At 43.7% G+C, this 14,149-nt stretch overlaps 1 protein-coding gene across 1 annotated transcript in view; it reads right to left on the bottom strand.

Moving 5' to 3' along the window:
- Positions 1-14,149, bottom strand: part of Pld5 (phospholipase D family member 5) — a 326,043-nt gene that overhangs the window by 176,417 nt on the left and 135,477 nt on the right. Inside the window, exon 2 of the mRNA XM_038349747.1 lies at positions 12,594-12,730. Coding sequence (XP_038205675.1) covers positions 12,594-12,730 — 137 coding nt within the window. The remainder of the gene's footprint in view (positions 1-12,593; positions 12,731-14,149) is intronic.

Raw genomic sequence — 14,149 nt, 5'->3', positions numbered from 1 at the left:
CCTCAACCCTCTGGCTTCCTGGTATCTCATACATGCTGTGACTCTCTGTTTCTCCATGTCAGTACATTTGCTATAGCTTTTTCTCCTATGAATCTGCGTACTGTGAGTTTTTTCAAGGAAGCCAGGAGAGTGTAAAAAGAATTTCAGGGTTCTGGGAGTCAAACCTTGCTGCTATTTTAAAACAAATGAGAAGGAGCGTTATAGTCCTGGTTACTCTTTCATTGGGTAGGCATGTATGCTGATATAGGGCTCTTAGGTATCAATCCTGGGTTCCTAGATAGGCAACAGTTCTATTTGTGTGTGGATACAGCATGTGGCTTCTCTTAGCCCAATCAGAGCATAAAAAGACACATTTTTTAAAAGTTTCTTCCATATGGCTATGAAAGTCACTGGATTTGTTCACCATCACTAAGCCTGGCTTCAGAAAAGTAAAACAAAGGTAAACACTACAGCTCCTTCTTCTCCACTTGAAACTTGAGTAAAAGGGGAGGGCGGTATTCACTATCTTTTATGAAAAAATTCAAGTACTATGCCTGCATTTGGCTCCTTTTGTATCATTTTATTTGAATAAATGAGCGAATCAAGCACTCTTTTGACAATAACAATCCACGTCCCAAATACAGCAGTCTGTAGCTCTGGGTGTAGACACGAGATCAGTTTAACACGCTGAACCATCCCTCAGTAGTCACTAAAAGTTTTCAGTGAAACTTACAATGAATAATAAAACCCACACTGGAAACTTCAGGGCCGAGGGTGTGTCGGGGTGGTAAAGTGATTGTCTAGCAGGTGTGAAATCCTAGGTTCGGTTCTTAGTACTGAGAAGGGGAGAGAAATGTAAAATGTTCCGACTTCCTGGAAATGCTGCAACAAAGCTACATGCTTCAAATTGAAGATGGAGTAAAATTATTATGATTAGGACAGGTGATATAGCTCAATGGAAACTTGTCTAAAATGCAGAAGGCTCCGGGTTCAAATCCCGGTACTAAGCAGAGGAATGGGAAACAAGCAGGCAAAATTCTCTAACACACATATTGATGATTTTTTAACATGTTTTATAATTGACATAAGACATTTTGTAGAGACCAGAGCATTTAAAGTGTTTTTTTTACAAGGTGAATTCCTTTATTCCCAGATGTTTATTCCTTTATTCCCAGATGTTTATTCCTTTATTCCCAGATGTTTATTCGCGGGAGAACACTTTCACCCACATTCATGTCTTTGTTAGGGGGCTGGGGCGTGGCTCCCTGGAGAGTACACACATGTATAAATATAAATAAATAAATAAAAATTAATGAAGAATAAAGATATAATTAGACAAAACAGTTATTGATAACTAACGAGAGAGGAATCCATTAGGAGGAAGTGTGAGGTGTTCACTAACAAGCAACATGATTTTCCAAAGAACACAGCCTTTTCTCAATTATCCCACCAGAACCAGTTCACTCTCTGGCAGGCAGGAAGCAAAGAGTAAGGCAGGAAGGGTCAGGTGTCTCAATATCCCCTCCAAAGGCATGCCCCCAATGACCAACTTCCTTCTACTAGGCTCAAACTCTTAATGCTTTTACCACCTCCTGGTGGTACCATGGGCTGGGGACCAAGCCTGAAAGGCACGGGTCTTTAAGGAACGTGCAAAATCCGAAGTACAGCAGAAGCTAGATAACACCTTGTGAGATTCTTGGTTGTCAAACAGAATTGTCTGAGAGTTTCATGGATGCGTCCTATGAGTGTCTAATCGGTGAGATTTTACATGGCACACACTTTAGGCGTCTTAAATATACTATCTCAGTTAACCCTAACTGCAACCCTATGCGGTAAGGGCTCTTCAACCCATCTATGGAGGGCCACACACAGGCTCAGAGAGGAAAGTGATCGGATCAAAATGAAGCCATTACTCAGACAGAGCCAAGACTCAGTGTTTACCTAATTTCACAGTCCCTTGAGGCTCCTCTCACCAAGTCCCCATCTACTCACCCAGGGGTTCCCACACTTTAGCCTCCAATAGTAAAGTCTATTTCACTAATGAAGGTTTCTAAGTCAAACTCAAAGGCTTTCTGACCCTGAAAGGGGCATTTGCACAGGTCTGCATGATTCTAAAATAGCTATCTATGAATATGTTTGAGAAATAACTTGTTGGTCCATCTATCATGGCCGTATCAACATGTTCCCCCAAAGACAAATAGAACTGTATCCATATTCTTCTAATTTTTTCTAAAAGATTTACTTTATGTGTGTAGGTGTTTTACCTACAAGTATATTGGTGCCCCATGTGTGTTACCTGTCACTAACAGGAGTCAGGAGGAGGCACCGGATTTCCTGCCACTAGAATTACGCAGGGTTATGAGTCACCAGGTGGGTGTTGGGGACCAAATCTGAGTTCTCTGTAAGATCAACAAGTGCTCTTAATCACAGAGTCAGCTCTCCTGTGCTCCAAGTCCATATTTTAACTGTTTTAAGTGTTTCTCAGAGAGATTCAAAATAAAGCCCAGGTTTCTAAGTCTGGTGTGCTTGGCTATAGATTGGGGACTATAGTCTATATAGACTACAGTGATCACAGTCTATCCCTCTTCCTTTGCCTTTTGCTCGCCTTCTGCTCTCTAGCACAGAGCCCATCGCTTGCTGTTTTTAGAGCTGAGCTTGCACCTCGTCAAGCCTTTGCTATGGCTCCCATTAAGGAACAGGCAGCGGTGTTTCAATCCAGTGGCCAGTTTGGCAGCTCTGAAGCATCACCGGCTCTTTCCCGCGAGTCCTTGGCAGTAGCCATTTGTCAGTTTAAAACTTTGACGAGGTGGTGGGTGATGAGTGTGTGTCTGAACTCATCCATCTGAGATACTATTAATGGTAGTGACTGATAATTCCTCCTTGTAGCTTCCGATTTGACACAGTCCCTCCACAATACACCTTCTTGACAGAGAGACCATTCCATCTGTCAATTAAACTTTGACAGATAATCCCAAAAGCTTAAAATTGCGAAGCTATGGTTAGGCATTTTGTGGATATGTTAATAAAACATGCCATCAACTCTCTTGATCTTCTGGTGTTTTGTTAACTTACATGGTTTAGGGGAAGAGAGGATCTTGGTAGGTCTTCTTAGATGGTTGCCTTTTTTTACAGACAGAAAAATCCAACTACAGGAGAGTTTTCCTTAACTCATTCAGCAGAGATGTGAGAGTTTTTCTTTCCCTGACCCAGTTCCTCTTCCTTTTCATACCGTCTTGTGTTCCTTTTTCTGTAGTCTAGTTTAGAATTGATTTGACCGCCCGCGTCTTCGTGGGCGCTATTAGAAGACATATTGGTGTTGCCTTCCTTCATCCCCTTTGCCCTCAGCACTCTGGTCCTTCAAACACTCTGGCAGTGTTGCAGTTGCTGGAAACTCAACTATCGATAAGATAAGCATTCCCAGCTCCTGCAAACCTGCAGCCTAGAAGAGCAGGGTGTTTAGAATGCAGTGATTTGGATGTGTTCTCTCAAGTGTTTGCAGTAGAAAGGAGTGTGTCCTCCTGGGCATGGCAATCATCTCCGGGATCAAACAAGGAGTGCAAATTTGATAATAATGTTTACAAAAACAAATGTCACTTCTCCATTATTTGCCAAAGTTGTAAGAGGGACCAAAGGACTGAGCAGATAAAGGATGATTAAATATACATATGAGAAGACTTGTCTAGTCTCATCATCTGTCAGGCAAATGCCAAAAGAAGTAAAGTGAGAGGACGGAAGAGGAAGAGGAGGAACAACTTCTGAAGGGAGACTGTTTTAATAGAATAAAATCTGTGCCATCTGAAGGTATAATAATTTCTCTTCTCTCTCTCTCTCCCTCTCTCTCTCTCTCTCTCTTTCTTGTGTGTGTGTGTGTGTGTGTGCATGTGTGTATTTGCATGTGTGTGCCTGTGGGTGTGCCTATGGAGGCCACAGGAAGACAATGGGGCCCCTTATTGCTTTTCACCTTTGTGTGCGTGGGTGTGTGCATGTGTGTGTTTGAGACTCCAATTTAACCTGTGTTCTTTCTAGACCAGCTAGCTTGAGAGCCCCTGGGATCCTTCTGCTTTCTGTTGCTGGGATTAGAGATGTGCACTCCTGCACTGACTTTTATTTGGGTGCTGGGGTTCTAAAGTCAGTTTGGGTGTGAATATCAATGTCTAAGCCTGAAAGGAATTGCAGTAGGTACAAAACAATAGAATCAATCTGTAGTGTCACATTTCCAGTCTGGATCCACTCTGCTCCGACTGAATGTGTGTTAAGTTGACAAATCATCCCTTGATTCGACTTTGACTTACCGCAAAGCAAGAGCCAAGCTCAATACTCATTTAGGATCATTTTGAGAGACACAAAGGCATTGATGTAAATGTTCTGGGAGTTCTAGAACATTCAACGCTCAATATTCCTAATGTGTTCAAACTGGGGAGGGAAGTCTCCCTCTTAGCCAGGCTTCTGTGTTTTGTTTTGTTTAATAACAAGCAAAATAAATAACAATATGAAGAATGAGAACCATATTCAACCCCTTACATCCAACAGCTCAGTTAATGCTGGGCGGAACTGACTGAAAATGTCCATTGTTCTTTTTGTCTGTTTTTCATCTCTTTCCCATTCCCTCCTTCTTTCACAAATATTTTCTCTCTTCCTGAGGAAGTTTCTTGCTCTGGAGGTCAGTTTGTTCTTGAATTCATGGTCCTCTGCCTTAACCTCTTGAGTGCTGGAATTCCCGACATGCATGACCACACCTACGTAGTCCAGATGTCTAACGGGAATCTTCACTGATCTCAAGATACTTATTGTGCAACACAAGGTGTTTCCTGTGCAGATAGAGATGAGTTAAATTCCTGGGAATGAAAATCCTGACACTGGTGGCTGTCAGTAGCAAAGGGCATCTGGCAGAGGCAGTGTTAGGCAGTGTGGAAACCCCCAAAGAAACAAGTACCCTGTAGCACACATCTTAAAGTAAGGGTGTCTCCTAAGAGGCTCGTGAGATGGGGGATAGGCAGAGAGGGTACATATAGCCAAGAAAGTTATGGACAGACAGGTGCTGAGACCTGGTGTTTGGACCCGGGAAGTCATGTGGAGGAACCATGGTAGAGGGTGGTCACTGGTGAAGATGGGAGCGTCCAGAAATGGGGCTGATGGGGATGGCAGGGATGTGCACTGAACATTGCGTGTAAGGTAGTAGAGAGATGCCCATGGGATTTTCAAGAAAAATGAACTTCCCAGAGAAACATAATCTTCTAAACCAATCCCTCAAATAAATCTTGGGCTTAAACGATGCAGTGAAAGGGCTGGCAAGATTGCTTATCTGGTGAAGGCTCTTGAAGCCAAGGCAGACAATCTGGGTTTGAGCCCTGGGACCCACCTGGTGGGGAGAGAAAATTGACTCCTACAAGTTATCCTCTGACTTCCGCATGCATGCTTTGGACCTCCGCGGGAATGCATGCTGTAGCAACAGCAATATTTTCTGTCAATGTTCCTGCTCCTTCTGGTTAAGTCTGGGATCTTCTTGGTATCTTACGAATGGCTGCACATCACTACAATCCTTGCTGTCTGCCTCTGACAACCGTGCTTGGCATTAGTCATAATTATCAGGTGTGACTCTGCTTATAAAGGCTCAGTGAACTTTTTGAGAAATGTACACCACATTCAAATAATCTTCTTGGAGAACCAACCCGGCAACAGGAAATGTCAGCATCATTAGCCGTACATTAAGTTTCATTAAAATCAAAACTATGAAATAATTAGCTTCTGCTGCTTCCCTGAGTGGCAATTACAGACCACCAGGAAGTGTCATGCTCACCCGGATTTCCTCTTTTAAAGCACTACATGTAAAAGACAAGGTATTATTTAAAAAATAATTTCAGATTTCTTTTAAGCTGGGGCTATATAAACATCATTATCTGAGTATGACTACTAATAACAATATCTCATATTTAGAAAATATAAATTTGATTGGGCTCAAATGTGAGATAAAAATGTTAATATGTGCCATTATGTAAGAAAGTCAAGTCCAGAGCACTAAAATGTCTGCTCTGAACTGTGTTGGGAGGCTTCTCTTCGCCTGCATTTAGAAGTAAGCTTTTATCTTCTGCTTCTAATTATTGCTGAAAGTTATTTACTTAATGCCAGTGAGAAAAATTATAATCTTAAATTATTCAATTTCATTTTAGCAATTTCTCAGCAAATTTCTTTTCTTTGAAAGAACATAGAAGTCTCTCTGCCTGTGACCAACCAAGACACAGTTCTGAATGGTTCCTCCTGGCTTCCGCTGTCTCTGTCTCCTAGGGATTAGCTCCCACCACGACCATCTGAGGAGGTTAGCTAGGGTTGCTCAAACCCCATTCCTTCTGACATCTCCTGCCCCTGGCCCCAGGCTAAGGAAGAAGGTTGCCTGTAGAGGAGGAATACATTAGGCACACTGGTGAAAACAACAATCATTTAAAGGACACTTTAATCATAGAACTTTGGTCAGTTAAAGACCCACCGACCCTACTCTGTGGACCCATGTAAATGAAGTTAGGTGCAGCCACATTCTGCAAGGAGCTCATAGTGGTTTGAACAGGCATCAATTTGGAGGCTTGGCCCATAGGGAGTGGCACTATGAGGAGGTGTGGCCTTGTTGGAGGAGGTGTGTCACTGTGGAGGCGGACTTTGAGGTCTTATATGCTCAAGCTATGTAGCACAGGGTTGCTCCTGCTGCTTGCAGATCAAGGTGTAGAACTCTCAGCTCCTTCTTCAGCATCATGTCTGCCTGTGCACTGCCATGAAGATAACAGACTAAACCTCGAAGCAGTAAGCCAACCTCAATTAAACGTTTTCTTTTATTAGAGTTTCCATGTTCACAGTGTCTCTTCAGAGCAATAGCAACCCTACCTAAGACAGAGATGCTTTCTATACTACTGAACAGCCAAGGCACCTATCCGTGTAGAATTCCTCTTTGAAAAAATATGTTAAAGATTATCCTCTTAGGGAAACGGGATGTTATCAAAAGGCAAAACTGGTTGTTTTTAATCACTGTGCTCATCAAGAAGCAGAGATCAGAACTTTGTGTGGTTGTATGATAACTCATTTTCATGACAGTATCTTCTACACTTCAGTTTCTGCTTTCATAATCCTCAGTTGTTACCCCAAAGACAGTTCCATAATGGAGATACAATAATTGGCTCAAGCCACACATATTATACCAATGAACAGCCCTGTGTAGTAATGTGTACTTGGATCACATGAAAATTATTGCCTATTAAGAGCTTAGTGCTGAGCTTTGAAGTACTATATAAGATGGCAGGATTGGAGATGACAACATGTGGGTTATTCAGGATTTTTTTTTTAATCCAGTCTGGCATGCAAGAAAGGATCAAAAGTGCCAATGTCACCAACAGAAGCCAAAGTTGCCACAAAACAGTTGGCCATGTATATGTAGGAAGCAGTAAAAATATGGCTAATCAAACTTGGTTGCGATTCTGGACCGGGAATCTTGAAACGACAAGAAGGCAGGCAGGTGTCCTTATAAGAGGAAAAAGTCTCAAAAGAGAAGACGCCAGAGGGATGCAATACCAACACAAAAATAAGCTGCCTTGGCAACACAGCAAGATTCCATCTTTAAACTTAAATACAAGGTACGGGGCGGACAGTTTTTGAGTAGTTTGCATTTTATAGACCTCCGTGGGAAAATGATGGGTGAGTGTAGATTATCTCCTGCTAGGACAGTCACACATCAGAAAGGTAACACGTGGGACAAAGAAATCAAGCAAAGCAGACAGAAAAGATCATGGCGAGATACATTAACGAAAGTGTAAGAGCTGAGACAGCTGACTGAGCAGCGTGATCCAGACCCGAGATCCATCACAAGATAGATGGGCTAGTGAGTGGGACAAGGTGGATTGCAGGGAGACCTCTGGAAAAGAGCAAGGGAAGGAAAGAACTTGGGGAGAGGCTGTCAAAACACAGAGAAGAGAGCTGCCTTGCTGCCAGGCTGCTTTCTGCTTTCAGGAGTGAGCAGACAGACAAACCCGGGCGTTTACTTTCTAAGTTACAGGGCAATGGTTGCCCTGGGCACACGACACTGTTTCTGGTCACACTGCCAGGAGCAGAGAAGAAGCCTACAGAGAAACTGGACCTCTGAGAGATTGCAGCCACTGGAGAGTCGTGTCACTCCACTTGTCACAATGATGTCACCACACAGTAAAGTCGGAAAAGAGGCAGAGAAGGGGTGAGGCGGTGAGAGCAGGAGCCTGAAGAAGTAGAGGAGGTGAAGCGACGCGGGCTTGATGGAGAGCACCTACAAACCAGAGCATTTCCTCCCGCTGGGCTGCACCAGTCTCAGGAGCCCGGCGATGTACCTCTGTTTGAACAGCCTGGTCATTTTTATTAGTGACATCTGTGCCTGGAGACAAAAGAGCTAGAAAACATGGGATTCAAACACTCTGAGGACACAGATGCCCCAGAGGACCAGGGTAAAAACTAACAGCATGCTTCAAGGAGGCGAGCCACACTTGTGGCTGGAGGAAGCACGGAGGTGGACATTGTGGTTTGGCAGAAGGTTAGGCCAAATTAAAACAGAAGAGCCTAGCCAGAGTGGCAGCACCTGTGCTTGTTGTGAGGCACAGGCAGGAAAATCAGCAGGGCAAAGCCAACTGATGTTACATAAGATTCTTTAAAAAAAAAAAAAAAAAAAAAAAAAAAAAAAAAAAAAAAAAACTAAAACAAGCAAGCAAATGAGCCCTTGAAAGGGACAGATAAGTACCCAGAAGTTTATGGAATGAAGACTGAATAGACAAAGGGAGAGCAGCTATACCATTGTGAGATCACAACTCAACTCCCGGCCATATCTTGTGGCCCAGGAAACCAACTCCCTGGACCACCAGGGCAGGCCTGCAGGAAGTGAGACTGTTATCTCCAGTGGCAGTGTAGGCCCTGAACAATAGTTTAGATGATCACTGGCCCTGAGCAGCTAGGAATTAGTGAGTAGCTCCCAGCTTTCCTGACTCCCTCAACCCCACCCCTGACTTCAGATCAAGGGCCAACCAGAAAGAAGCAAGCTTTCTTCCTCTAACTACTCACAAGCCATGCTGGCCACCCAATGTTGCTCCACATAGGCAGCCTCCCATCTGAGAGACTCCAGCCACCTTCCTCCCACTGCTATGCCTGCCTCAGAATCTCTGGAAAGCACAGTTGGTGGTAGTGACTCCCTGGTGACAACAAGTTCTCACTATAATAAGCTCGGAGGGTACCCCGTGTTCCTATGAGGTGAGTATTCGTAGATTTCCACAGAAGCAAAGACTAAAATCAGGCGAAAGACAGATTCAAGGCAAGTCGGAAGTGAGAGGTTAGTAGGGGACACGGAAGAGGGTTTCTGGAGTCCGTGGAACAAACAGGGAAAGAATCAACATTTTTATATTGTTTGCTATGTTTCTTAGTACTTCGCTATGGATTTAGACAACTCACTGAACCCACATAGACTTTGTAGGACAGGCTTTTGATAATTTTCCCATTTTTAAGGGAATTGAGACTAAAATCACCATAATAATCCATCCAAGGGATGAAGAATCCAAGGACAGATGTCCTTTTTGCACTGTCAGGTCGCTCCCCACACACCTTGGACACTCCCATTGTAGTCCTGGCCACAGCTGATTGTGACCGACTCTCCGATCAGCTTTAAAACACTTTGCTAAGTCTCTTGGGCTTTCTCACAATAGACGAGACATTTAATTTTGCACCCAAGCAAACAGAACCCAGAGAGGACAGAATGCAGTCTTGATTCAGATCCTTATTATTTCAAAGCCCCGCTCATTCACTGCATTTTCTTCAATGTTCAGGTGGGAATGATCAGAAAAAATGGTGGAAAAATGGTGTGGGAACTGATTCCAGGTGTAAGGCCTCCCAGGGAGCCCACCGCTTAACTCCCACGCACCGGAAGAGGACAGGCAGCAGAGACCTCCCAGTGGGTGGGGGGTGGGAAGCAAGATGCTCCTGGTTAAACACAGGAGAAGCAACAAATGGCTGACAGTGCAGAAAAGAAATAGAAATGCAGGGCATGGGAAGGAGGCTGCAGAGGAGAGATCTGAGGGGGAAGAAAGTTCTAGAAGATATGGTCATCTACAGGAATGGCTACATCATGTAACCATGTAGTAACCAGAGTCTTCATTCCCATGGCAAAGGAGTTTATTTCTCTCTCTCTCTCTCTCTCTCTCTCTCTCTCTCTCTCTCTCTTTCACACACACACACACACACACACACACACACACACACACACACACCCCACACATGCCGCCACCACCACCACCACCAAAACCCAAGACAGAAACAAAATCAAAACAAAAACACAGGAAAACAACAAAAAATTACTTTTAAGCCACGCCTCTGGATTTGACTCTGGTACTGTTTTCTTTTATCTTACTAATAGATATCTAAAGTCCGTGGGCCCTGTCTCGTCTCTACTCACTCTCCTTCCTGTCGGGGGGGGGGGGGAATCTGGGAGGAGTTGGAGGAGAAGGAAAGAATATGATCAAAAATATTTTATGAAAAAAATTAATAAAAAATTTAAAGAGCAAAAATTAGAGTAAAGGTTACCTTATTCCAAGTAAAGCAAAGGGTGAGTTTAACTCCATCTTTGTTGTTGCCGTTTTTTTGAAAACCAGCAAGATTTGTTAAGGTTGAGGGTTGAAAATGCAGGGATATTTTGTCTTAAGAGAGTTTTATAGTTGGGCCTGTGTATAATTTCTTTCTAGATACTGGGATTTGCACTTAAAGGACTGAGGGGGTCTCCATTGCGGAGTGAGGTGGAGGAGAAGGGCACAGTGCTTCCACAGAGTAGCTGTTTGTCTGTCCCTGACCCCAGTCCATCGGTGTTCTGATTTGATGTGTGACAAACAGCATCAGCAGAAGACAACAGCCATGTGCTATTGTTCTATTGCTTTTTATTTTTAAATAGCAATCCCAGTTCAACTGTTCTCCTATTAGCCCAATAAAGAAATGTGCTTATGACATACATTTTTAATTTTGAGAATAAACATCCAAAATGCATGTGTATTTCTTGTGTCCTTTGTTCTGTACATGACACTGGTTGCCTGGTAACTAGACGGCAATGTATCAAAGGTGGAAGGAAATGTTCATTGCTTTTCCAGAACATGCTTTACCCTAGAACATTTAGCTTCAAGGGAGCATATCCAGGATAAAATGTGTGTACCCATGACGACACTGCTGTCCACGTGATCTCTCGTTAGGAGATTTCCCCGTAAAGCTGAACGGAGCCCACACAACTCTGATAGCAACTGTGAAGCTAAGCATGAGTGTAAACTGTGGTTGGCATCTGCGCATCAACATGAGCACTCATGTTTTCTAGCATGACGTCAACCACAGCTTCATGGAATGTTTCTGCTTCAAGCCCTAACCTCAAAATGTAAAATAGTATGGCAGTTCAGTGGGTAAAGATGCTGGTTGCAGAGCCTCGTGACCTGGGTTCAGTCCCTGGAAGGATAGAATCAACTTTCATGCTTTCGTGGGTTGTTTTGTGACCTCCATTGAAATCTGTGGGACATATTTACAAATGTATGTGCACACACACACACACACACACACACACACACACACACAGCATGCATGCCTGCATGCGTACGTACATACAGACAGAAAAATGTAAAAAGTCATGGTTCAGGTAAGAATGGAAGAGGAGACTTCTTGGGTTGAGTCTAGGCCATCTATGGGTAAGGAAGAATCCCAGGGAGATGCTACATGGTGCAACTGAAGTCACACAGTCCGTCATCTATATGCAAGGATGGAGACATGCTCTGAGAAACACATCCTTAGTTGATTTCATCACCACATGAACAGAACACTGTATTCGAATATATGCTGGGGGCAATGAATCTTGTGGGACCCTTGACATATATGAATTATTGACATCTTAAGATAATCCCTGTGATATTAAGTGGTTAATAAAGCTGTTGTAATATCTAGATTAAAATGAATAAGCAAATAAGCAATCATTTGCTAAGCCGCAGCCGACTGGGGGAGCTCCTGCTCTTACCTGTTTAAATGTACCCTGGGGGCTGGAGAGGTGGCTCAGAGGTTAAGAGCACTGACTGTTCTTCCAGAGGTCCTGAGTTCAATTCCCAGCAACCACAAGGTGGCTCACAACCATCTGTAATGAGATCTGGTGCCCTCTGCTGGCCTATAAGATATATGGAGGCAGAATACTGTATACATAATAAATAAATCTTATTTAAAAAAATGTACCCTGGGATGTATGTGTTAATTTGTACCGCATAAACAACTAGAAAGTGTTCTCTGTCCATCTGGGCTCTTGCATTTGCTAGGCTTTGTCAGGGAGTGGATCAAAACATTATACACACAAGTCTCCAGAAATGCCGGCTGTCAAATATTTTATTTGGTTCACCACCTCTCTGTATAGACTAGGGCCAGGTTGTCAAGTGGATGAAATAATTAGTCTTGGTTACTGCCTGACCTAATGAACACAGGCATCTCTGAGGAGGGAGGGAGGCTTCCGCTAAGTCTCACTGAAAACAGATCCCAGCAGGTATTTCTCTCATCCTGTCTAGGCCCTTCCCTGACTTTCTCACCCACACCCTAAAAGAGAATTTTTGGTTGTTACCTCTTACCGACATTTATTTTGGCAATTTTTCTCTGAGAGTCCGTCCTCATCTTCTCCCATGATGTCCACAGCTGAGAATATCAGCGCAACCAGGACGGCAAAGCAGCAGACCAGAGCGAAGACCACAATGCACTTCTGCTGTGACTGGAAGCGAGAGGGGAAAGAGCCGTCAGCGGCTGCAAGCATAAAGACACGCAAGTTAGGGCCTGTGGGCATAAAGCCACGCAAGCCCTGAGACTTTTCAAAACACCACCGTGTATCCTTCGGGACATGGTTGTTAATACATGGTTGTTAGAAAGGGGTCGATCTCTGGGAGAAAACACCCAAGGTTTTTATGTTGATCCCACAACACAGTCTTCATCCTCTAGTAGATTATGTTATGGCATGCTAAACCACCCCCAGTGGTACCCAGGCTTCAGAACCAGCCTGTCTTTCCTTCCAACCCAAATGCAGGCTACAGACGATGTGCAGACGATGGCCATGGCTATAAGACCCAGAAGCACAGACGCCAGCGTGGTGATCTATGCGATGGTCGTCATTTTTCTTCTTCACTCGCTAGCACGAACAACGTTTGCACACTTGATTTTCAATTAGAAGCTGAAACTCTGACTGGCAAAGCCACTAGTTGTCCCCATCTTCAGGTCCAAGCATGTAATCACAGGGCCCCTATCTCTATAGCTAAAGGTAGTGGAGGGCAGTAATTGGGTGAGAGCTGTAAGCACATGGGTGAATGGTTTTTGCCTGCTTTCCCTCTTCAGGGGTCTGAATGGTTGTGCCCAACTCCAAAGTTCATGTTAAAATGTCACCCATCTCATGTCCATCCCAATGATGGCGCTCTCTCTCTCTCTCTCTCTCTCTCTCTCTCTCTCTCTCTGGCACACACAATGTTTCACTATGACATTTCATAACTATATTCATATTATGACCTTTAATCAATCCTATTCACAATGTCTCTATTCTTTTTAATATTTGTTGTTTTTCATAACTATTTTCATTTATGATTTTTTTTCATTTATTTTGCATCCTGACCACAGCCTTCCCTGGTCTCCTTCCTCCTGTTCCCTTCCCCCATGTCCCCTCTGCTCCCTCCCTACTCTAATACTTTCCAAGTTAGGGCTTCCATTAAAGTCTTTGATCACTTTTGAATTAATTGTTGTGCAAGATGACAAATACGGATTCAGTCTTCTATATGAGGCTTTCCAATTTCGCAGTGCCATTTATTAAAGAGGCCCGTTTCTTATCTATCACAAGTTCTTCGGCATCTACACGAAGCATTGCTTGAATGTAGAGACCACAGTACCTGAACCACTGATCCAATAATTGAGATAACACAGCTAAACAGTGAGGAGGTAGCACACATGGTGTGGACATGCTGGCTAACAGTTGATGTTTAAATTCTTATTGTGAGCAGCTAAGCTGTTCTCCTTGGAGAGTCCTCCCACACACAGGGATGTCTCTGTCTCTGTGTCTCTGTCTCTGTGTCTCCCTCTCTCTTCTCTCTCTCTCCCCCTCTCTCTCCCCCTCTCTCTTCTCTCTCTCTCCCCCTCTCTCTCTCTCTCTCTC

The sequence above is a fragment of the Arvicola amphibius genome, chromosome 12, assembly GCF_903992535.2.
Source record: "Arvicola amphibius chromosome 12, mArvAmp1.2, whole genome shotgun sequence".
Taxonomy (NCBI): domain Eukaryota; kingdom Metazoa; phylum Chordata; class Mammalia; order Rodentia; family Cricetidae; genus Arvicola; species Arvicola amphibius.
Note: the sequence above shows the minus strand (reverse complement) of the source record. Positions and strands in the feature narration are given on the sequence as shown.